Genomic DNA, 16,797 nt, shown 5'->3' on the forward strand with positions numbered 1-16,797 from the left:
GATTTAGCTTTTAAAACTTTTCACTTAGCCTGAAATACATTCATACAGAAAGAATGAGGTAGCCCCTTTTTTTCCATTTTTATTCTATCCTTAAATGTAAACCATTATACCAGTGTGTGCATTTATTGAAAAGTATGCTGAGATCCAGAATTAGATTGTTGTTCATCTAGATGAATCATGTGGTAGAATGACTATAGGAATGGATGGACTCTGTATTTCCCTAGAATCTCAGCTATATTTTCAATAGACATTTGGTCATTGTGCCAGGCTTGATTATACCAGGCTGGAGTCTATTTGATTTATCTTTATCACAGGATGTGAGAAATGTTAAGAATCCAGTTTGTATAACGAAGATATTTTAAGAATTTTTTTTTTTTTTTTTTTTGTAGAGCATGTGTTCCATTTTAGGTCTCTCATCACTCACCATTTGTTAAGTTTTCATTATTCTCAGTTTGCCTCTAAAGAACTCTGAATCTGACAAGAAATTCTAATTTCTCTAAAGACCCCTGAATCCAACAAGAAATTCTAGTTTGTAAGAACTGAAATTTAAAGTTTTTTTTTTTTAATTAAGCCTATCAGGGGAGAGGGTACGTTTTAAATTTGAGTTCTTTTATTAATTGGGGAATGGTTAACATGTTATTTAAATTCATCATTATTTAAATCCTCTCCTTATCTTTCAAATAGAAGAACTGAAAGCTATCGCAAGTCTTCAGGACAATAGCTTATGAGCAATTATCCAGCACAGGCCCAGAACATACTAGATTCAATAAGAGGTAGTTTTCTCCCTTCCATAAAGGGAAGATAAATTACTCTGGTGGTGTTTTGATTCAAATGTCAAGGAAGCAGAAAATTTAAATATGTGCTGCATTCTCTTTGGTTGGATAAAGTAGTAGAATGTTTCATTACTTTGCACTCTCAGTTCAACAGTTCAAAACACCGTGCTTGTCATATATACTAGGCATTTGCTGGTCATTGAGATTAAAAAATATGTTTTTCATACAGATGATCATAACTAATTAAGGGAGGCAGATAAGTAAACTAACAATCAATGTTTAGAATGAGAGCTACAATATTACAGATACTGGTTCCCAGAAGGATTTTAGCTTAATGTTTATTGTCCAAATATCAAATACCAAGACAAATGGTGATTTCCAGCATCATCAAAAGTGACCAAATGGCCAAGAATCTGCTCAAGAAAGTGTTTATCTTATAGACCTACTGTCTCCAGGATTTCACCAATAGAACTGCAGGCTCAGAAATTCTGAGACCTAAAGTTGACAAGGCTTGGGATTTTGTCTAATTGGCCAAGGGACAGTTGAAAAAAAAAACAAAAACAAAAACAAAACACATTTTTCAAGAGAAGTAGGCATTCACAGTAGTTTGGACAGCACATTTCCTATGTGTAGCTAATCATCATGAAAAGCCAAATTATTAGATTGCTTGGCTAGTATTATATCCAGACATCTCAATTTATTTACATGGCTCCAACATGTTGTGTCATCAGTCTCTGTCTGACAGACATCAGTGACTGCCTGATAGGGAGACCCAATTCTGGAGACTAGACAGTGCAGAGGCCCAGTAGGGCATCCTCTTCTCTGGCCTGTGCCGTGAAAGTCCAGTGTTTCCTCTGAGTCCTGTTCTTTACTTCACTTCCATCGTAGGCCAGCTATTTTCTAATTGGTGGATTCTTTCCCTAATGAGTGAATGTCTTCAATGAGAAAATTGAATCAACTTGTCTACCATTCTTTCTTTTTCTGATGACAGCCTGCTTTCTTTGGAGACTACTTACTATGTGATACCCTTTATCTTTACTGATTAGATTTCGTTTTCTTTACAGGTACATGTCAACCTTATATTCCCACCCTGATTTTCCAGAGAAAGGGCCGGAGGAGATTAACAAAGAGCTAATGAACAATGTCAGCCACAACCCTCTTTTACTTCTCACACCACAGAAAATTAAAAGATACGTTGAGTCTTTATGGAAGAAGAAGAGCTCTGGACAACCTGTCACCTTTACTGATATCTTTGGGATGTTAATAGGAGAAACACTAATTCATAATGTAAGCTCTGGCTTAGTCTACAATCCTTCTGGTACAAGAAGGCCATGACTCTCATAATGTTCTGAATGAGACAAAATATGATACATTTTGTAAAAGTCAGTTGACTCAGCTTATCCTATCTAAATGTCCTGAGTACATACTCCCTGCCAGATGTTGACTCTCCCACCTTTCATTCTACGTTCACACTAACTAATTTATTCCAACTATGTGTTCCTTTTAATGGGTGGGGAAGTACTTTTTATTCCTTTTCTTTGAAATAAAAATACTCATTTTAACCATTACCTGCCCACTCTGCCCAAATAACAATCTTTTTAGATAAAGAGGTGAATGCAAGTAACCTTTAAAAGGCAGAGGAAGAATGGAGGTTGTCTGGAGAGAGTCAGAAAAAGGAGTGAATCACGTGGAAGAAACACACTTGACACTTGCCCACAGCGTGACATTTTATCTGAAGATAAAGCGGGGCAGAAAGAGTCTGTGCCAGGGCATCTGGGGGCTAAATTCCATCTGGGCTCCATAGCTTGCCAAGTTATTCTCCAGTTCAAATGTCAGCATAGTCCCTAAAGTTATGACTGGTTTTAGAATGAAGATAATTACTTCCATAGAGCTTGCTTTTTGTTGTTTTCAAGATTCAGACATTTTTGAGAAGAAACAAGTCTTTTACTATAAAATTTTTAAGTGTCTCTGTTGGAAATACTATTTTACATAGTTTTTTTTTTAAAATCTGTATCTGTTTGTATATGTAATATATGTATGCCTTTTCTTTCTTCTGTGGACAGAGAATGAACACTACCTTGAGTAGTTTGAAGGAAAAAGTCAATGCTGGACAATGCCCTTTGCCTCTTTTCACCTGTCTCCATGTCAAACCCGATGTTTCAGAGCTGATGTTTGCAGGTATGGAATTTCCTCTTGCAGAATATTTGCTGGAACCTTGAATTGTGGTTCCTAGTGATTTTCTTTAGTGGAAGATCATAAGCAGTTTTAGTTGCTTATTTTAATATATTTTTTTGTAATATGAAAACACTTGAGAGTAAAAGAATATATTAAGCAGGTGACTTTCTGGTTGTAGAGAATAGTCTGTGAAACCAATTATTACTATATCTTCATTCAAATTAGTGGAAAGAAAGATATAAAAAGGAAATCACAATAAGTATTCGGTTTTAATTACCCATTTCTCAAAGTTTTTTTTAACAAAATAGTATGCCTAGCACTTTTAGGCATTAAATATCTTTTTGCTTGCTGCTTATCTGTTCATTAAATCGGGTAACATGATATATGTTTATCACTCAAAACACTTTTCTAATTTTTATAATTCAGCACCTTAAAGGTTCTAGTCTATACCCATGGCAGCAGGTGAACAAAATACCTCATTTTGTTAAATCTCAGATGTAAACAGTTGTTTCTTCTGTAGCTCTGCTTCTTGGTGGGTGCTCTAAAATATGTGACGTCATACTGTTGGGGACCACTACAAGTCCTAGTCTGCAGTGTGGTAGCACTTCTGACTGTGGCTGGCAGGATTCATTGTATTTTTAGGAAAAGTATCTCAGTGAAACCATGCACTTAAAAAAAAAAAATCCTTGTGAATGGCATATAATTAATAGATGTAAATCTAGAATCCTTTGCAGTTCTACCAAGTCTCACATTTTCTTTGACTGCTCTCAGGCAAGAATTTTGAATCGTTTATAAAAAGCACCGCACCTGGAACTTATTCATTTAACAAGTGTTTATCCATTATCTTGACTAAAATGTTTTTCATGCTTATGGTTCAGCAAGCACTTATCATATTTATTATCTTATTCAATATTTACCACAACCCAGGGAGGGAGGAAGGTATTTTTAGCTGTGCTTAACAGAAGAAAAAAACTAAAACCTCAGAAAGATTCAGTGATTTGCACATTGCCACATAGAAAATAAATAGTGGAGCTGAGAAATCAGGGACCCAAGCTGCTGCAGTAACAATGCCAGATCCTTAACCCACTGAGCCACAGAACTTTTTTTATATATAAAAATATTGGCTTCTTAATGTATTGTTGGATGCGGTTTGCTAGTATTTTGTTGATTTTTGCATCAATGTTCATCAGTGAAATTGGCCTGTAGTTTTCTTTTTTTGTGGAATCTTTGTCTGGTTTTGGTACCAGGGTGATGGTGGCCTCATAGAATGAGTTTGGGAGTATCCCTTCCTCTGCAATTTTTTGAAATAGTTTCAGAAGCAAAGGTGTTAGCTCTTCTCTAAATGTTTGATAGAATTCGCCTGTGAAGCCGTCTGGTCCTGGACTTTTGTTTGTTGGAAGTTTTTTAATCACAGTTTCAATTTCAGTTCTTGTGATGGGTCCATTCATCTTTCCTATTTCATCTTGGTTTAGTCTTGGAAGAGTGTACTTTTCTAAGAATTTGTCCATTTCTTCTAGGTTTCCCATTTTATTGGCATATAGTTGCATATAGTAATCTCTTATGATCCTTTGTATTTCTGTGATGTCCGTTGTTACTTCTCCTTTTTTCTTTCTAATTGTATTGATTTGAGTCCTCTCTCTTTTTTGCTTGATAAGTCTGGCTAAGGGTTTATCAATTTTGTTGATCTTTTCAAAGAACCAGCTTTTCATTTCATTGATCTTTTCTATGGTTTTCTTGGTTTCTATTTCATTGATTTCTGCTCTGATCTTTATGATTTCTTTCCTTCTACCAACTTCGGTCCTGTCTGTTCTTCTCTCTTGAGCTACTTTAGATGTAAAGTTAGCTTGTTTATTTGAGCTTTTTCTTGTTTCCTGAGGTGGGCTTGTATTGCTATAAACTTTCTTCTTAGAACGGCTTTTGATGCATCCTGTAGGTTTTAGAGTGTTGTATCTTCATTGTCATTTGCTGCCAGGTATTTTTTAATTTCCTCTTTGATTTCCTCAGTGATCCATTGGTTGTTTAGTAGCATGTTGTTTAGTCTCCACTTGTTTGTGTTTTTTGCAGTTTTTTTCTTGTTGTTGATTTCCAGTTGTATAGCATTGTGGTCAGAAAAGGTGCTTGATATGATTTCAATTTTCTTAAAGTTACTGAGGTTGGATTTGTAGCCCAGGATGTGATCAATCTTAGAGAATGTTCCATATGCACTTGTGAAGAATGTGTATTCTGTTGCTTTTGGATGAAATGTCCTATAAATATCTATTAAGTCCATCTGGTTTAATGCTTCATTCAGGGCCTGTGTTTCCATATTGATTTTCTGTCTGATTGATCTATATCATGATCAAGTGGGATTTATCCCAGGGATGCAAGGGTTCTTCAATATCTGCAAATCCATCAGTGTGATACACCACATTAACAAACTGAAGAATAAAAACCACATGATCCTCTCAATAGACACAGAAAAAGCCTTTGACAAAATCCAACACCCATTTCTGATAAAAAACCCTTCAGAAAGTGGGCACAGAGGGAACCTACCTCAACATGATAAAGGCCATATATGACAAACCCACAGCAAACATCATTCTCAATGGTGAAAAGCTGAAAGAATTCCCACTGAGATCAGGAACAAGACAAGGATGTCCGCTCTCACCACTACTCTTCAACATAGTTTTGGAAGTCCTAGCCACAGCAATCAGAGAAGTAAAAGAAATAAAAGGAATACAAATTGGAAAGGAAGAAGTAAAACTATCCCTATTTGCAAATGACATGATACTATACCTAGAGAATCCTAAAGACTCTACCAGAAAACTGTTAGAACTCATCCACAAATTTGGCAAAGTCTCAGGATACAAAGTCAATACACAGAAATTGATGGCATTTCTATATACTAACAATGAAAGAACAGAAAAAGAAATTAGGGAAGCAATCCTGTTTACCATCATATCCAAAAGAATAAAATACCTAGGAGTAACCAACCTAAAGAAACAAAAGACCTGTACTCTGAAAACTATAAGACACTGATGAAAGAAATCAAAGATGACACAAATAGATGGAAAGATATACCATGCTCTTGGATTGGAAGAGTTAATATTATCAAAATGACTATACTACCTAAGGCAATCTACAGATTCAATGCAATCCCTATCACATTCCCAAGGACATTTTTCACAGAACTCGAACAAAATATTTTAAAGTTTGTTTGTAAGCACAAAAGACCCAGAATAGCCAAAGCCATCCTGAAAAAGGAAAATGGAGCTGGAGGCATCAGGCTCCCAGACTTCAGACTATACTACAAAGCAACAATCATCAAAACAGCACGGTACTGGCACAAAGACAGAAATATAGATCAGTGGAACAGGATAGAAAGCCCAGAATTAGACCCACACACCTACAGCCAACTCATCTATGACAAAGGAGGCAAGAATATACAATGGAAAAAGGACAGCTTGTTCAATAAGTGGTGCTGGGAAAACTGGACAGCCACATGTGAAAGAATGATTTTAGAACACTCCCTAACACCATACACAAAAATCAACTCCAAATGGATTAAAGACCTAGATATAAGACCAGGCACTATCAAACTCCTAAAGGAAAACATAGGCCAAACCCTCTTTGACATAAATAACAGCAACATCTTCTCAGATCCACCTATCAGAGAATTGATAACAAAAACACAAATAAACAAATGGGACCTAATCAAACTTCAAAGTTTCTGGAGAGAAAGGAAACCCTAAACAACACAAAAAGACAACCCACAGAATGGGAGAAAATCTTTGCAAGTGAATCGACTGACAAGGGATTAATCTCCAAAATTTATAAACACCTTCTGCAGCTCCATACCAAAAAAACTAACAACCCCATCCAAAAATGGGCAGAAGATCTAAACAGACAATTCTCCAAAGAAGACATACAGATGGCCGAGAAACACATGAAAAGATCTTCAGCATCACTCATTATTGGAGAGATGCAAATCAAAACCACTCTGAGGTACCACCTTACACCAGCCAGAATGGCCGTCATCCAAAAGTCTACAAACAATAAGTGCTGGAGAGAGTGTGGAGAAAAAGGAACCCTAGTACACTGTTGGTGGGATTGTAAATAGGTGCAACCACTGTGGAATGCAGTATGGAGATTCCTCAGAAAACTAAACATAGAACTACCATTTGATCCAGCAATCCCACTCCTGGGCATCTACCCAGAGAAAGCCATGACTTGCAAAGACACATGTACTCCAATGTTCATTGCAGCACTATTTACAATAGCCAAGACATGGAAACAACCTAAATGTCCATCGACAGAGGAGTGGATCAAGAAGTGGTACATATACACAGTGGAATATTACTCAGCCATTAGAAAGAACGAAATACCAGCATTTTTAGCAGCATGGATGGACCTAGAAACTTTCATGCTAATATTAGAAAAGGAATGCAAAAATATGATACCTTTTAAAATTGCACCTCACAAAATCAAATACCTCGGAATACACCTGACCAAGGAGGTAAAGGACCTATATGCCGAGAAGGATAAAACTTTAATCAAAGAAATCAAAGAAAATGTAAAGAAATGGAAAGATATTCCATGTTCCTGGATTGGGAAAATCAATGTTGTAAAAATGGCCATACTACCCAAAGCAATCTACAGATTCAATGCAATCCCTATCAAATTACCCATGACATTTTTCACAGAACTACAACAAACAATCCAAACATTTATATGGAACCACAAAAGACCCAGAATCGCCAAAGCATTCCTAAGAAACAAAAACCAAGCAGGAGGCATCACTCTCCCAGACTTCAAGAAATACTACAAAGCCACAGTCATCAAAACAATGTGGTACTGGTATCAAAACAGACAGACAGACCAATGGAACAGAATAGAGAATCCGGAAATAAACCCTGACACCTATGGTCAATTAATCTTTGACAAGGGAGGCAAGAACATAAAATGGGAAAAAGAAAGTCTATTCAGCAAGCATTGCTGGGAAACAAAGCAATGAAACTAGAACACACCCTCACACCATGCACAAAAATAAACTCCAAATGGCTGAAAGACTTAAACATACGACAGGACCCATCAAACTCCTAGAAGAGAACATAGGCAAAACGCTCTCTGACAGCAACATCATGAATATTTTCTCAGGTCAGTCTCCCAAAGCAATAGAAATTAGAGCAAAAATGAACCCATGGGACCTCATCAAACTGAAAAGCTTTTGCACAGCAAAGGAAACCCAAAAGAAAACAAAAAGACAACTTACAGAATAGGAGAAAACAGTTTCAAATGAATCAACTGACAAGGGCTTAATCTCTAGAATATATAAGCAACTTATACAACCCAACAGCAAAAAAACCAATCAATCAATGGAAAAATGGGCAAAAGACCTGAATAGACATTTCTCCAAAGAAGATATACAGATGGCCAACAAACACATGAAAAAATGCTCAACATCGCTGATTATAAGAGAAATGCAAATCAAAACTACCATGAGATATCACCTCACACCAGTCAGAATGGCCATCATTAATAAGTCCACAAATAACAAGTGCTGGAGGGGCTGTGGATAAAAGGGAACCCTCCTGCACTGTTGGTGGGAATGTAAACTGGTGCAGCCAGAATGGAGAACAGTTTGGAGATACCTTAGAAATCTATACATAGAACTTCCATATGACCCCGCAATCCCACTCTTGGGCATCTATCCGGACAAAACTCTACTTAAAAGAGACACATGCACCCGCATGTTCATTGAAGCACTATTCACAATAGCCAGGACATGGAAACAACCCAAATGTCCATCGACAGATGATTGGATTCGGAAGAGGTGGTATATATACACAATGGAATACTACTCAGCCATTAAAAAGAATGACATCATGCCATTTGCAGCAACATGGATGGAACTAGAGAATCTCATCCTGAGTGAAATGAGCCAGAAAGACAAAGATAAATACCATATGATATCACTCATAACTGGAATCTAATATCCAGCACAAATGAACATCTCCTCAGAAAAGAGAATCATGGACTTGGAGCAGAGACTTGTGGCTGCCTGCTGGGAGGGGGAGGGAGTGGGAGGGATCGGGAGCTTGGGCTTATCAGACACAACTTAGAATAGATTTACAAGGAGATCCTGCTGAATAGCATTAAGAACTTTGTCTAGATACTCATGTTGCAATAGAAGAAAGGGTGGGGGAAAAATGTAATTGTAATGTATACATGTAAGGATAACCTGACCCCCTTGCTGTACAGTGGGAAAATAAAAAAAAAATATTAAAAAAAAAGAAGTTAAGCCACCAGAAAGAACAGAATGTTACTATGCACTGTTTCCTTTAGTGCATAATGTCTTTTAGCCTCAGCTTCCTCATCTGTTAAATGAGATGAAATTCTCCTTATAGTATTCTGTTAAATAAATGAAGTAAAATGTATAAATACTTATAACAGGCACAGGCCCATATCAAGTTTCAGCAAATCTTCACAATTTGGAGTGTTTTATGAAAGCTGTATGAGAAAAGTCAGAGGTTGGTTCTTAAAGATGAATGGAATTTGTGTATGAAAGGCAACTTTAACTCTTGGATAGGGGTTAAGGCAGCAGAAGTCTAGGTCAGCCTTGTCATACTTAGCAGCAACAGGGAACCACACTTTGACTGTAACAGAGTTCAGGGGGAGAGTTAAGATTCTGTTATATAAGAAAAGTTAAGAGCCATGATAAATTGTTTTCTGTTGTTTTTGTTCTGCTCTTTTGCTTTCCCATACCTGTCATCATATAAGGTCTTAGAATGCTTGGAAATTGGTTGGTTAATACCACTAGCATGCTGGCCAAATCTGTGCATAGTTAACAAGCCATCTTTTACCCCAAAAGCAGTATGATATGGTTAAACAAGGATTAAACTCATTTGGAAGCCTTGTCTTCCTTCTAAGCTGAAATATCTTAGTAGGGCTATTTAATTTCTCTGATTCCTATTTTCCTTATTATTAAAAAGAAGGATATTAATAAACATCAGTTTTCTCTTATAGAGCTATTAAGACAATTGCATGAGATATGATATAATAAAGAGACATAAAAACATCATAGTTTTATTGGTACTGTTACAATTACGGCATTTTCTTTGTTGCCTCTTTTTATTCTGAACTTTTAGTTAACAGCCATTCTCAAGAGAAAATCTGACTGAAATAATTAAAGAATAAATAATATTTCAGCAAGTGAATATTTTGGGTTCATCTAGGGTGAGAAAAGGCTGATTTGGGCCCAACTGCCTAGCTGCGATATTGTTATAGAAATGATTGAAGGCCTATTAACCTTCATTGTTAAGCTTGTACGATGAGGAGGTTCAAGCTGTTTCTTCCAACAGAGTTGGATAAAACCATCAAACATTACTTATGTGGCTCTTGTACCTAGATAAGACATTCAAAGGAGTATGTTATGAGCATTCAAGGAGCTTGAGTATTGTTACTGTTGGGAAAAAAAGAATGGAAACATGTCTATACTTTATGCCTTTAAATTTGCTTGGAGTGAAATGGATATTCAGGAAAAAATGAAAATATTATTTGAATTATAATGTAAAAAAATCAAAGATCCAAATTATCTTAGCTTACAGAAGTTTTATCAACTTTACTTCAACAATACCAGAGAATGTTTTTCTTCCCTCTTAGAAAAGTTTTAAACATTTTCCCCTTTTGAAGATTTTAAACCAATAAACATTCGTTGTTTAAGTGGCTACATGTTTTTGACTCCTCTGCTTCACTACATTTCTGTTAGGGTTTCAAACTTTCATTTTAAAATTTCCATTGGTCAGTAAATTGCGTTTACTGAGCACAAATTACAGACTTAATATCATGTTAAGTTCTTTAAGACACTATAGGAATAAAAATATAGTGCTCTTCCTCTAGAAGAGTTACAATCCCATTAACAAGATAAAAATAAAACATGAAAAATCAATGTCATACATAGAATACTACTACCTATTGGAGAATATAAAACTGACAAAAAGTATATGATATTAGAGATTTAGTATAGTTTTATAGTTGTAAGAAAAACTTCATGATGCTTATGGAACTCAGATTCAAGTTGAACTTGAAAGATCTAGCATGTGGAGGTATAAAGTCATCTTTGTGGGAAACAGTATGAGAAAATGCTCAGAAGGGAAGCCCAAGGTATGTTTTGGGGATCAGTGAAAATACACTAGTCTTGGACTTGTGTATGAACTGGTGAAGAATGGGGGGCATATTTGGGAAAATTATTGGTGCCAAGTTACAGAAAGATTTGAGTTCTAGATCAGTTATGATGATCATGGGAACTACTTAATGTTTTTGGGTAGGGCAATAAAAGTATTTAAGCGGTGTTTTTAAAAGAAAGTATTTTAGTGATTCATACGGGTATATTGGCAAGGGAAGAAACTGGAAGCATTGATACTACCATTTTTTTTTTATAAGGTCCTGGAACTAGGGAGGTACAGATATGGAAAGAGAGGAAAAGATGGATGTGAATAGCTTAAATGTTTCCAGTGATATATGTGGTGGATGTATTTGATGTGAGTGGGGATAAGAGGGGTTTCAATTAATTTGTTTTTCTTCTGCTGTGATAGTGTGATTTCCAGAAACAAGTAAACTAAATTGAGAGGAAAGATGATGAGTTCCTTTCCAGGCAAGTGTAGTGGGATATGGTGACAGCATATTGAAGTATAAATGTGCAATAGGGGGTTGGAAATGAGTAGATGGAGGTTCTGAAGAGAGGTTCAAGTTTGAAACCCACAAGTCAACAGCAGAAGAATAATAGTCCAACGACCATGGTGAATTCTTCAGTTAGAGAGTAAATCTTAACCTCTCGAGAATGTCTCTAATTATTGTGTGCACAAGGCACAGCATTGATCAAAAAGAGACTGCTCGAGACGTAGGAAGGAAGTTATTGTTGATACCCTGGAGAGGGGTGTGAAACTCAGAGGTAAGAAATTGATCACACTGATCTAGAAATTTTCATAATGGCCTCTGACTCATTGCTAGTCATGTCTTACTAACTCCAAGTAAATCATTATAAAACACACTTCTCACGAAAGATATGTGTGCTATTTGGCTTTGATGTAAAATGAATTCTATAATGTGTTCTCATCACAACTGTGATTTTTATAACTTGTATCACAAAAGTAGAATGTTCTGAGCTACTTTTGAGTAAATAATAAATACATATACATCCACAATTAATTCCTTTTCCAAAACTTTGAGGACATATATATATATATATATATATTTTTTTTTTTTTTTCCTTCTTCTTTTTAGGGCTGTACCCGTGGCATATGGAAGTTCCCAGGCTAGGGGTCGAATCAGAGCTACAGCTGCCAGCCTGCATCACAGCCACAGCAATGCAGGATCCAAGCTGCATCTGCAACCTACCACAGCTCATGGTAATGCCAGATCCTTAACCCACTGAGCGTGGCCAGGGATCGAACCTACATCCTCATGGATGCTAGTCAGATTTGTTTCTGCTGAGCCACAATGAGAACTCCTAAGGACAGATGTTTTAGAATTCAGAGTATTTTAGTATTTAAAGTTAAAAAAAAATACTTATACTAATATTTCCTACTGTGGTGCACAGTATGTTAAGTCCAACTACAGAAGTTCAGGTCATTGTGGAGGTGCAGGTTCTATCCCTGGCCCAACTCAGTGGATTAAAGAATCCAGCATGGGTCATAGCCGAAGCTCTAATTCAATCCCTGGCCTGGGGAACTTCCATATACCATGGGTACGGTCATTAAAAAAAAACAAACAAAAAACAAAAAAACCAAACTTGTACTATGTATTACATAATACCCCACTAGGGCTCTTATATTCAAATAGAGTGATTTCTCCAATGGAATATATTGATATTCACATTAAGTGTATAAAGATTAAGCCTCACAGAATTTCAAGACAGTTTTGTTTGTTTGTTTGTTTGTTTTTTCTACTACATGAGTTTAGGTTAGATTTAACCGCCAAATGGATAGCAAAAACTTGTGGATTTTGGAGTTATTTGGATATTGGATTTTTGAATAAGGAGCTATAGACATGCACTAATTTCAGAAAAGGAAAAACTGAAAAATAAAGGAAGGCAAAGAATTTGGAGTTAGGCAGGGATGACTGGTAGTAGTTCTCATAGCGGATGGTCAACAAAAACTTTGAACTAAAGATTAAGAAGGAGCAAACCTATGATTACAGAAGGGAACAGCAAGCATGAGGACTGTGAGGGGGGAATGAGCTTGACCTCTTGGAGAAACATGAAGAAGGTGTGTGTCTGGAATAAATAAGGCAGAACGCGCTTGGAGATTGGTTAGGCTATTGGGTCAGACAGTGAGCATGAGCCAGACCACGACGAAGACTTCTCAGCCATGTTTTTCTTTTTAGTGTAATGGAAGCCCTCGGAAAGCTTTCAGCTGGCAGTGGTGTGCTATGATTTATATTTTTAAAAATTCATTCTGTTTATGTGATATCAATATGATAGTAGGGGGACAGAGAAAATGCTTTAAGAGGTTGTTGTGGAAGTCCAGGAGAGAGTATGGCAGCTTGCACCAGGAAGGTCCTGGTGGGTAAGCGGGTAAGTCGCCAGTTTCTAACCACATCCACTGAAAGAGCCTACAGAACTTGAGTTTAGGGGTGTGAACTATAAGAGAAAGAAAGCCATCAAGGGTAATCCTAACATATGAATAGTGGTTATGAATATATGAAAAGGAGTACCAGTTACCAAGAAGAGAAAGACTGAGGGCGGCAAGTATGGAAAGTGGGAGTTGAAAATCAAGAATTCTTTTTGGATACACTGAGATTCAGGTTATTATTAAACTTAGTTATAGCCATAAGAATACATGAAATGTAGTAGTGGCTACCATTTATTGAGTGATTCATGTGTGCTATGCCCTCTTCTAAGTTCTTGAAGGTTTTTAAATCATTAGTTCCTCACCCCCATTCTACGAACCACATTTTACACATTAAGGAACTAAGGCAGAGAGAACACAAGTAATCTCCCCAAAGTTGCAGTCAGTTAGTAGCAGAATGGGATTGAAGCCATGGCTTTGTATACTCTGTTGGCCCCATTATCATACGTTTCTGAAGACATAGAACACAGTAACTTTGCATTGTAATCTTATGAGTTAGAATATGTTTAATAAGCAAAATTAAGGAATGATGAAGAAAAGGCAAATGTTAGAAACCACTTTCTTCCATTTTCATAGTCTGCTAGCACTATCAGAAAGTTTAATGTCTCCCATCTCCTTCACAGGTTTTAAACAGCCCAGTCAGCAATTTAAAAATTGAATCTAAAGATTTCCCTTCTTTAGCAATAAGATTGGCTTTATAAAAGATGCCTGAGGTTTTTAGGTGCAAAAATGTATTCAGTTTGTGAAAATCAAGGCATCCTTTTGTGTTATCATCTTATTCATCTTTTATTTAAATTGAAATTTAATTTTTTTTTCTTTGCTTTTTAGGATGGCACCTGAGGCATAGGGAAGTTCCCAGGCTAGGGGTCTCATCGGAGCCGCAGCTGCTGGTTTACACCACAGCCACAGCAATGCCAGATTTGAGCTATGTCTGAGATCTACACCGCAGCTCACAACAACGCCAGATCCTTAACCAGGGATTGAACCCACATCCTCATGGATACTAATCGGGTTCATTACCACTGAGCCATAAGGGGAACTCCATCATCTTATTCATCTTTACGCTTTTTTTGCTACAACTTCTATATAGTGCCATATGCATAATGGGCAGTTGGTTAATTTTTTTAGGAATGTTAAATTAATGAATGAGAATAATCAGGGTTATGTTGAAGTCATCTTTGTGCACATCTCTGTAGTATTTTCCTATTAATGGATTGTATTTTTTTTTTTAATGATTTCAGATTGGGTTGAATTTAGTCCATATGAGATCGGCATGGCTAAATATGGTACTTTTATGGCTCCGGACTTATTTGGAAGCAAATTTTTTATGGGAACAATTGTAAAGAAATATGAGGAAAACCCCTTACATTTCTTAATGGGTAAGTGATCAAAATCTACCATGAGTTTGTTTGGCTGTTTTAAGTCTTGGTGCATTCTCAGTTGTTCTCTGTTTTTGCTTTATCTTAGGTGTCTGGGGCAGTGCCTTTTCCATATTATTCAACAGAGTTTTGGGAGTTTCTGGCTCACAAAATAAAGGTTCCACAATGGAAGAAGAACTAGGTATTGTAAAAACATGCTTACATTGATAATAATTATGCCATATTGATAAATTTGATAAATTTCATTCACACACATGTAGACAGGAAAATTAAACCAGAAAGGTTAAAATTATTGTTCTGTTATCAATAAATAATTTAGTTGAATCAACCTAATTATTTTCTGTAGGTCATATGTCAGCTACCTCAAGTATTAGTCTGATATTGACATTGTGAAATTCATAAAAAGTATTGATTCTGGAGAATAATTTTTACTGGACCATCTCCATTTCTTTCTCCTTTTTTTTTTTTTTTTTTTTTTTTTTTGTCTTTTCACCATTTCTTAGGCCGCTCCTGGGGCATATGGAGGTTCCCAGGCTAGGGGTTGAATTGGAGCTGTAGCCACTGGCCTACACCACAGCCACAGCAACATGGGATCCGAGCCGCGTCTGCAACCTACACCACCGCTCATGGCCATCCCGGATCCTTAACCCGCTGAGCAAGGGCAGGGATCGAACCCGCAACCTAATGGTTCCTAGTCGGATTCGTTAACCACTGAGCCACGACGGGAACTCCGAGACCATCTCCATTTCTTTTAGTTATTATACATCTAAACAACTATTTGCGTTAAAGAACACAGCTGCTCCCTGACTTACTATGGTTCTTCTTAAAATTTGTTGACTTTACAATGTTTACAGTGGTGAAAAACCAATACTGCTCAGTAGAAACCGTACTTTGAATTTTGAGTTTTAATATTTTGGGGGCTGGTGGCATGCAGTATGATCCTCTCCCGCAAGTGAGCTGTGGCTTCCAGCCAGCCCCGCCATCATGAGGGTAAACAAATGGTCATACATTCTGCTTTCTACTTTCAGTATTCAATGTATTACATGAGATATCTAACACTTTTATTATTATAAAACAGGCTCATGTTAGACGATTTTGCCCAACTGTACATGAATATCCTTGTTCTGAGCATGTATAAGGTGTCTCAGGGTATTTTAAATTAACAGTGGGTTTATTGGAACGTAACCCCGTTGTAAGTCAAGGAAGATCCCTACTCCTTTTATCTAAAAGGGCAGGTTTTTAAAGATTAGATTCATCAGTAGTTGAATACACTGTAACCCTTGGGGATAAACTCATACTTGTTGGTTTATTTACCTCTTAGATACTAACTCACTGGGATTCTGTTTGCTTCTTATAAGCTAATTCATAACAAAAAGATGGGAAAATGTTTCCAATCATGTCTAATAAATTAACATTAATGATTTTCTCTAAATGTAACTCACTAGCTCAGAATACATTTAAAATAATATTTAAAAAATCTGAAAAAGTAGACAACAGAGGACTGGTGGTTTTCATTTGTATAAGATTAATTCCATAGAAACATAGGTTTTCTCTAATGAATAAACTTGACCTAAAGCAAACAAACAAACAAAAAAAACACTTTCATTTAGTATCTCCCAAGTGCTTTGCCATCTGTATTGTAATCAGTGCCACATTTTGTTAACGGTTATTTTGACTGGCAGTAGGAAGCAGCAGGGAGAATACGCTAAATTTGAATTTGGGGCCAGCCCACTTGGGGCTGGGGAGAAAGGTCCTGAAGATTAGCAGCACACTGGCCACCTGCTATCTCTTATCTGTCCTGTCTGTAAAGTATCAATACATCTCTTTGAGGACAGAGTTAATAGAAGAACATAAATGACTTTT

The 16,797-nt window shown here is 36.6% G+C and overlaps 1 protein-coding gene across 9 annotated transcripts in view; it reads left to right on the plus strand.

Moving 5' to 3' along the window:
* PLA2G4A (phospholipase A2 group IVA) overlaps positions 1-16,797 on the plus strand; it is a 311,245-nt gene that overhangs the window by 253,403 nt on the left and 41,045 nt on the right. For all 9 annotated transcript variants that reach the window (XM_021063825.1, XM_021063826.1, XM_021063827.1 and 6 more), the window contains 4 exons: positions 1,838-2,060; positions 2,837-2,951; positions 14,797-14,934; positions 15,023-15,115. In XM_021063825.1, the coding sequence (XP_020919484.1) occupies positions 1,838-2,060; positions 2,837-2,951; positions 14,797-14,934; positions 15,023-15,115 (569 nt within the window). The remainder of the gene's footprint in view (positions 1-1,837; positions 2,061-2,836; positions 2,952-14,796; positions 14,935-15,022; positions 15,116-16,797) is intronic.

This window comes from Sus scrofa, chromosome 9, assembly GCF_000003025.6.
Source record: "Sus scrofa isolate TJ Tabasco breed Duroc chromosome 9, Sscrofa11.1, whole genome shotgun sequence".
NCBI lineage: Eukaryota > Metazoa > Chordata > Mammalia > Artiodactyla > Suidae > Sus > Sus scrofa.